The sequence below is a fragment of the Canis aureus genome, chromosome 7 (genome assembly GCF_053574225.1).
Source record: "Canis aureus isolate CA01 chromosome 7, VMU_Caureus_v.1.0, whole genome shotgun sequence".
In the NCBI taxonomy this organism is placed as follows: Eukaryota; Metazoa; Chordata; class Mammalia; order Carnivora; family Canidae; genus Canis; species Canis aureus.
Window position 1 is genome coordinate 60,556,393 of NC_135617.1, and position 9,223 is coordinate 60,565,615.

Below are 9,223 nucleotides of genomic sequence, written 5' to 3' on the forward strand. Positions count from 1 at the left end.
GCCTTCCAAGTTGCCACCTACCAAAAAAAAAATTAGTAATTCAATTTTGACCTTCAGTTAGTTCTATTTTATTTTTTCTTGGATGGAAAAAATAAATCAAGCTCAATTTTCAACACACAAAGAACTTCATGCTTTACAACAGAAAGGTCTCATCTAACTTACTAAACTTCCTACAGTTACCAAAACCCACCCACTAACCCCTTTAAAAGAGGCAATGTTCTTGTCAAGAATGCCTGCCTACCTGTTCCCGAGTAGTCAGAGCTGTCTTTCCTGGGAAGTTCTTACTGCAGCCAATGGTTTTAGGTAGTTGCCTGGGTTTAACTGGATCATGTTCAATCCCACGGCACATGGCATAAAGCCAAGATCTAATAAAAGCAAAAAATGTGAAAACAATTATTAAAATAAAATACTTACATTGAATTACCCTTTTATCTCCTTCATGGAAAAAGAAAAATTTGCCCCAAATTAAGTATCCCTCACCTCTAACAGAATCCCTGCCCTTCTCAATGAATTCTAGTGCAATATATTGCCAAGGAGAGGGACAGTGGTTATGCTTTTTAAAGTCAAGTCATCATTTGTATTTTTGGAAAAGTGCTGAGCAAACCACTGATTCATAACCCCAAGTTTTTTGGTACTAAGTCTAAATACAAAGATTTTAAAGGAATTGTCAGCAATTTAGCACACAAAAATGGTGTATATATATCCAAGCCTATCAACCTACTTAGGTAAATGAAAAACTGGACTGACAGGCCACAGTGATCTAATATTTTTAAGCAAAAAGACCAACGAAGGGCAGCCCCTGTGGCACAGCGGTTTAGCGCCGCATGCAGCCTAGGGCATGATCCTGGAGACCCTGGATGGAGTCCCATGTCAGGCACTCTGCATGGTGCCTGCTTCTCCCTCTGCCTGTGTCTCTGCCTCTCTCTCTCTCTCTCTCTCTCTCTGTGTGTGTGTGTGTGTCTCTATGAATAAATAAAAAATAAAAAAAATAATAAATTGGGAACTTTAAAAAAAAAAGACGAATGAAACTACTTTGAGGAACAAATGTTAAATAAAGATAGGTCTAGATTTTACTGGATGCTTTTATCTAGATTTGAATTTACCAATCTCCATAAAGGTTATGACTGAAAAGTATTAGGAACCACTTACCCATTCTTCTCTCCAAAATGACTCTGGAGCTGAGATTCAGTGAACTGAGTCAGTTCGCCCATGTATTCCACCCCCAGGATTTCAATGACAGAAGCACCTAGCTTTCCTCCAAGACTACGGCTAATAAGAGAGACAAGAATTTACAGGTCACATCATAAGTATCTGGTTAGCAGCAGACATAAGAAATTTTGCTGTGTAAGTAGGTCTTCAGAGGATTAAGGGAAAATGAGAGCACATATTGGTCCTGTAAACTATTAATTTTCTAGTTTAAGACTGAATGATTCTGGAAATTAAAATACTCTGGGAGTTAGGACCTGGGAAGATTAACAATAGCATAAACAAAGGTTTAAAGTCATTGATTAGTTATTAAATCAACTGTATATAAAACTTTCAATTACACAGGATCTACTGTCCCATTTAGGGATTAAAATTCTAACCCCAGGGGCGCCTAGGTGGCTCAAACGGTTAAGCAGTTAAGCATCTGCCTTTGGCTCAGGTCATGATCCCAGGATCCTGAGATTCAGCCTAGACTCCCTGCTCAGTGGGGAGTCTGCTTCTCCCTCTCCTTCTGCCCCTCCCCCAGTTTGTGCTTGTTCTCTCTTGTGCTCTCTCAAATAAATCTTTTAAAGAAAAATGTTCAACCTCAAAACAAATCCCATTTCAATTTCATAGCCAAAACCTTTTATATTTAAGAATAAAAATTTGTAAAAAAAAAAAAAGAAGAAGAAGAATAAAAATTTGTAAGCTTGGTCTTTGAGGCTTCCTATAATCTGTCCTCAACCTACCTTTTCTGTCTTATTTCTATCGCTTATCTTCTTCAATATGGTCCAGTTAAACTAGTTTATGTCCCAGCTCACTGAAAATACCTTACACTTTTCCCTTCTTTGTTTTCAAAACATTATTGAAATCAGAACTGCTCTTCAATTCTCATCTGACAAAACAAAATCTCATGTCTTTTTATAAATCTTTCTCAGATTTCTCTTCTATGAACTCCGGTAACTACCTGTACAACTCATTTAGCAACTACTCATGTACAGTCTTGATAACACTTTCACTGTTTCCACTGTTACATCTGGTCCCTTCTACAATACTATATGCCCTTGCCAAGGACACACATTGGTATGCACAACCTAGTTACTCATTTTATTTGGCTTTTGCTCTCATGCCTAGTTTGGGAGCAGTTCAGCAGCACCGAACACCCTGATATCACATTAGAATAAAAAAAAGAAGTAAAGTATCTATTTGTTTTGTTATTTAGTAACAGACTTGAATAAAAAGGCTAGAGGGACATTAACTATAGAGCTAAAAATCAGTTCATTTTTAAAATTCAGGATTAAGTAACTTCCACAGATAATCCAGAATTGAAGGTTCATCAGGAAAAAAGTCTCTGTTTTTCAAAATTCCCTGTGTATCTCCCTTTTACCTTCCTGGCTACCTACTTCTGACTCCAATTTTTCATAAGGAACAGAAGAAACCAGAGTATCTTCATAAGGATATGAGTCAAATTGAATGTACTTCCTGAATACTTACATTTTGCTAATAGGCATCTGGCTGAAGAGCTGTGGGACAGACCCATGTGAGACCAGGGTTTGGCGGTTGGGCTTGTTCAGTCCACAGGCCAGTTTTGCCAGGACCTGCAGCATGAAAAGCATAAAAACTTCATTACTGCCAACCTCACCCACACGGAGAAGTGGTGAATATTAACACACATGTACAAACACAGGCACAGCTTAAGGGCTGTAACTAATAGTTTCCACGTTAAAAACAAAAACACCACCAGAAACTCAAGACATCTCTAAACCTTGGTGTCCCACAATATCCTCAGTGGAAACTAGGACCCACTATCACCATCCTTATTGTTCTTTCCATAACTTCTATTCTTGGTTTTCCTTTGATCATGTTTTTCCATCCCCATCTATTCCTAAGGTTCTTTTGAGAGAATAAGGTGCTTTACCGGTATCATTTCACAAATTATAATTGGTAGGAATAGTATAAAATCATCCTTTAAATTCAATGGAGTTTCCCTGGAACTTCTACTAGGCAACATTTAGTTTCATTTAAATTACTACAGTGGGACTTTGGTTTCCCCTCCCTTCACCCAATCAGAAAAACCTCTAAACCTCTGTGGGATAGTTTGGCAATTGGAGGGAGGGGGGAAAGGTAGTAACCAGGGATAATCAGCCACTGCCCAATTACTGAACCTAGTCAGCAGAGGACGAAGATCCCAGACCCTCACTGCACTTAATAAGTAAACTTGTTATTCTGCCCCTGTATCACTGACAATTGTCTGTATTCCCTAAATTAAAATAGTGATCCAAATTAATCCAAATTAATAAAATTTTATTATTCCACCTCACTTATTTTTTTAAAAAGATTTTATTTATTTATTCATGAGAGACACAGAGAGAGAGGCAGAGACACAGGCAGAGGGAGAAGCAGGCTCCATGCAGGGAGCCCAATGTGTGACTGAATCCTGGGACCCTGGGATCACACCCTGAGCCAAAGGTAGACGCCCAACCATTGAGCCACTCAGGTGTCCCTATTCCACCTCACTTACTGCTTTCATTAGAAAGGAGGGTATAGGCAAAAGCATAAAATACTCAGGCAATTCCACAGAAGTTTTAAGATAATACTAGGATATTCAGCAAGTGAAAAGAAAGAGGTTCATAAATAAAATTCAAAGACTAACCTCCTTTCTATAGATAGTTCAGTCATTAAGGAAATATTTTGGATACAACTACATAAGGATTTTCTGCAGATTTTTCAGAATACTTCTTAGGAAAATACATGTTCAATGACATTTCCCTTGTTAGAGAATTACTCAGGCTTTTATTTGGTCCTCAAAATAAATTCTAAATAGAAACCCATTTCAAAGTATACATATAATGATTTAAGTGCCCTATTCATACCAATCCTTGCTGTATTTAACTACAGATATATAGTTTCTCCTCAAAACCCAGTATTAGCCTTCACCTTATTGTGTGAAATTCCAGCTGAACACTGAAAGCCTGTCTCCCTCTCTATGGCTGCTCTCATTTCCTCCACAATCACTGCTCCAACAGTGAGCTGCAGGTCTGGAGAGGTGTTGTTATCAATCTGAAGAGAATCAAGCCATTGAAATAAGCCTTGTTTTCGCGTCTCCTCTGAAAAAACAGAAAGGTTGTATTTAAATTTTTTTTTTAAGTCAGGATTTTGTGTTATCTAATACAGAAATGCTTCCATTTCACAGTACTTTAGATATGTACATTTTCTTTTTTCTTTTAATTCAAGAGAGAGAGAGAGAGCATGACTGGGGAGAGGGAGAGGGACAAGCAGACTCCTCGTTGAGCATGGAGAGAGAGGCGGGGCTTGATCTCAGGACCCTAAGATCGTGACCTGAGCTGAAGTCAGACATTTAACCAAATAAACCACCCAGGTACCCTGATATGTACATTTTCACACATACAAAATGGCAGTTGTTTACAGACTTCTTGGTACTCAAAAGAGAGATCAATTTCTGCTTCCTGTAATTCCAGCAGCCTTAGCTTCAGCTTAGGCTGAACCTTATAATATGCAACAAACATTTTATATTGTCTTTCATGATCAATGCTAATTTTTAAAATTTTTTTTAATTTATTTTATTTATTTATGATAGTCACAGAGAGAGAGAGAGAGAGAGAGGCAGAGACATAGACAGAGGGAGAAGCAGGCTCCATGCACCAGGAGCCCGACGTGGGATTCAATCCTGGGTTTCCAGGATCGCACCCTGGGCCAAAGGCAGGCGCTAAACCACTGCGCCACCAAGGGATCCCAATGCTAATTTTTTAATAAACATTTTTCCTTAAGATTTTATTTGAGAAAGAGAGAGCAAAGAGAGCATGAGTTGGAGGGAGGGGCAAAGGCAGAGGGAGAAGCAGACTCCTTGCTGAGAAAGGAGCCCGATGCAGGACTTGACCCCAGGACCTCGGTATCATGATCTGAGCCGAAGGAAGAAGACACTTAACCAACTGAGCCACCTAGGTGCCCCTCATGATCAATAATTTTAAAGTATATCCGTTTTCTCTCTCTGGTTCTCTGGAACTTCCTTCCTCCAACTTTCTCTGGCACACCCCCTCCCTCAAGAATTGCTGTTCAATTAGAAAATATTCAGAATTAACTCATGCTTCAAAATAATGTTAGTATTTATGGATTTTCAGAGACTGGTTTTCCTGGTGAGTAGCTAAAATTCTGGTGATTCTCCTGACAAGTTATTGAAATTAGTAGCTTTGGACTCAGTGCCTTGAAAATATCTTACTATCCAATTTAGAACTAGTCAGTTTTGAAAAAGCCTAAAAAATGATTATACAGCAGGGGAGGTAGGCATAGAGAAAACCTAGACATGTTGGTTTAAAGAGACAGTAATGAGGTATGAGCAAGGCAAGAAAATACACTCAAATTATTGTGGGGAGGTATTTGAAGGTTCACATACATAGAGGAGAAAGATGAGCACATAGAACTTTCCAACTCTTGATGGCTGCTTCTCTCCTTTGCTGGCTTGTCTTCTTCCTCCAACACTCAGATACTCAGCAACATTCTACTCTGTATATATGCTTTTTCTCTCGGTCAATAATTGGTACTGACTTACATTTCAATTTGCTTATGCTGAGTACAAGCAAATCTTAATCTCTATTCCCAAACTCTTTTTTTAAAGATTTAATTTATTTATTCATAAGAGACACACACAGGCAGAGGGAGAAGCAGGCTCCATGCGGGGAGCCTGATGGAGGACTCAATCCTGGGACTCAGGGATCACGACCTGAGCCAAAGGCAGGCGCTTAACCACAAAGCCACCCAGGCATCCCCTCTATTCCCAAACTCTTAAACTCTAATCTCTTATCTCCACCTCCCCACAGAATAACTCTTCTTGAATTTTTCATTATAGTTTCAAACTATGGTTCACTATACTTTCTAAACGTAACTAAAATCAATCTTTTAATATCTTCCTTCTCAAATATTCTTTCCCAAACAACTCCCTATTTCTTTCTTTTTTATTTTTTTCTTTTTTAAGATTTTATTTATGAGAGAGAGGACAGAGGGGAGAGGGGGCAGGAGAAGCAGGCTCCCCTGGAACAGGGAGGCCAATATGGAACTCGATCGCAGAACCCCAGGATCATGACCTGAGCCAAAGGCAGACACCTAACCAACTGAGCCACCCAGACGCCCCTCTTTCTTTTCTTTTCTTTTCTTTTCTTTTCTTTTCTTTTTTAAAGTAGGCTCCACGCTGGAAGCTCAACACAAAGCTTAAACTCACAACCCTGAGATCAAGAGTTGGACGCTTAACTGACTTAGCTACCCAAGGACCCCACAACTCCCTGTTTCTAATAAGGGTTCGAAATTAAAATAATATTGGGATCCTTTCTTTCATTCCCCATTAGTCAACAAAACCAATTTCAAATATCCATTGCAATCCGCCGTATTTTATTCAGGTTTTCTTCATTCTTGCCCAGACCACCTTACCTCCTAAACCACCCTCTCCCTGAATGCATTTTACAAAATGCTCATGAATGAAATATTCTCAAATACCAAATACTGTTCAAAACTGTTAGCTCTCTCACACCTACAGAATAAAGTACCAACTCTATAAACTGGCACTGAAGACTGTCTGGCCTTTCAATTAATCTTCCATTAACCCCAAATTTGTTATATCTTTACAATTTCCAGAACATATGATGTTTCAAACTTAAGACATCACTTATTCTATTTCCCTGATTATTTATTTATTTATTTATTTATTTATTTATTTATTTATTTATTTATTTATTCATGACAGACAGAGAGAGAGAGAGAGAGAGAGGCAGAGACACAGGCAGAGGGAGAAGCAGGCTCCATGCAGGGACTCAATCCCGGGTCTCTTGGATCATGCCCTGGGCTGAAGGCAGTGCTAAACCGCTGAGCCACCCGGGCTGCCCTGATCTTCTTAAGTCTGTTCTCTTTGCTTAAATATTATCTATGCTTTAGGTCTTATTCAAGTCTCATCTATCATGTGGTCTTCTCCAACTTGTCTAGCTAACTTTGGGGTGCCCCATTAAAGTTCTTTAGCTCTTATCTGTAACCATATAGTATAATTGTTAAAAGAATATTCTACAGTAAGGCAGTGTTCAAATATTAACTTTATACTAAACTATTGACTTTGAACAAGTTCCTAATTCTCTAAGTTTCAGTTTCGTTGTCTGACATGAGCTTACGTACTGTATCTCATAGGACTGTTGTGAGAATTATATATAATTTGTGTATATGTGCATACATGTGTAAATGTATATATATAATTTCACTAAAGGTCCTTAGTACAGTGCCTTGCATATATTAGCAACAGTAAATATGACAGCCTTCTTTTATTTTTATTTTATATTTTAATTTTTTAATTTTTTATTTTTTTATTTATGATAGTCACAGAGAGAGAGAGAGAGAGAGAGAGAGAGAGAGAGAGAGAGAGGCAGAGACACAGGCAGAGGGAGAAGCAGGCTTCATGCACCGGGAGCCCGACGTGGGATTCGATCCCGGGTCTCCAGGATCGCGCCCTGGGCCAAAAGCAGGCGCCAAACCGCTGCGCCACCCAGGGATCCCGACAGCCTTCTTTTAAATTTTTTTTTTAATTTTTTATTTATTTATGATAGTCACAGAGAGAGAGAGAGAGAGGCGCAGAGACACAGGCAGAGGGAGAAGCAGGCTCCATGCACCGGGAGCCCGACGTGGGACTCGATCCCGGGTCTCCAGGATCGCGCCCTGGGCCAAAGGCAGGCGCCAAACCGCTGCGCCACCCAGGGATCCCGACAGCCTTCTTTTAAAACCATTTTTTTATAGGTTTGGGAAACAAAAAATATTAATTTATTGAAATTGTAGGATTTCTAGGCATTTGTCTCAACTACTAGAGGTAAATTTTCTTTGCTTTAGATTTCTTCCTTATTGTTTTCCCAGATTAATATATCACAATCCTGTAACAGAGCCACAAAAGATAAGCAGCATTTGTTTCCTTCTGTAGTTGATAAGAATCTGTACCATTTTGGTTTTTCTCTGATACACTGAAGTGGACTAGCAGAAGATTCAGGCAAGTTTCGGTATAAAATGCCCACTAGAACTGAGAGACTTTCCTTTTCATACTGGATTATCTGAGTAGCTTTGTGGAAATCAACTGACCAAAAAAAAAAAAAAAAAAAATGTGGTAATCTACTTGTGTACTTTATATTTTGTACCATGGATCTGTCTCATCTTACTTTTTTTTTTTTTGAAGATTTTATTTATTTATTCATGAGAGACAGACAGAGAGAGAGACAGAGAGAGAGAGACAGAGAGAGAAGCAGAGACACAGGATCCATGCAGGCAATGCGACGTGGGACTCGATCCCAGGTCTCCAGGATCATGCCCTGGGCTGAAGGCAGCACTAAACCGCTGAGCCACCCGGGCTGCCCTCTGTCTCATCTTACACCAACACTACACTGCCCTAGTTATTGTAAATTTATAGTTAAATCTTTTTTAAGTAGGCACCATACCCCACATTGGGCTTCACGTGGGGTTTGAACTCATGACCCTGAGATCAAGCCCTGAGCTGAGATCAAGAGTTGGACACTTAACCAACTGAGCCACCCAGGTGGTACCCCATCCTTTGCATTTCCATACAAATTTTCAGTTTAGCAATTGCTACAAAATCCTGCTGTGAGTCTAGGAGGGAACGCAATGAATCTTAGATCAATTTTGGGAGACTTGAGCTCTAATAATATTTAGTCTTTTGATGCATGAGCATGATATGCCTCTCCATTTATTTCATCTAATTTCTCAGGGATATTTTATAGTTTTTACTAAATTAGTTTTTCACATATATTTCACATACTTATCTCTAATAATTTCATGATTTAATGCTATTGCAAATAATATGGCTTTTTAAATTTCAATTTCCTATTTTAAATTTTAGTGTGTAGAAATGCTATTGATGGGGTTAAGCTGATAAACCTCTAGCTATAATCTACAACTCCAGGTACCGTAACTACAAAAAAGACCCTGTACTGAAATTAAGTGTGCCCTTCTCTATGCTATGAACTGATTAGTGTATTCCAAGCTACCT

The 9,223-nt window shown here is 38.9% G+C and overlaps 2 protein-coding genes across 5 annotated transcripts in view; one reads left to right on the forward strand and one right to left on the reverse strand.

Annotated features, from left to right (window-relative positions):
• Positions 1-9,223, forward strand: part of GTPBP2 (GTP binding protein 2) — a 43,872-nt gene that overhangs the window by 19,273 nt on the left and 15,376 nt on the right. The window lies entirely within an intron of this gene.
• POLH (DNA polymerase eta) overlaps positions 1-9,223 on the reverse strand; it is a 35,986-nt gene that overhangs the window by 8,621 nt on the left and 18,142 nt on the right. For all 4 annotated transcript variants that reach the window (XM_077903880.1, XM_077903881.1, XM_077903882.1 and 1 more), the window contains 4 exons: positions 4,123-4,292; positions 2,680-2,783; positions 1,150-1,269; positions 242-365 (listed from right to left, as the gene is read on the reverse strand). In XM_077903880.1, coding sequence (XP_077760006.1) covers positions 242-365; positions 1,150-1,269; positions 2,680-2,783; positions 4,123-4,292 — 518 coding nt within the window. The remainder of the gene's footprint in view (positions 1-241; positions 366-1,149; positions 1,270-2,679; positions 2,784-4,122; positions 4,293-9,223) is intronic.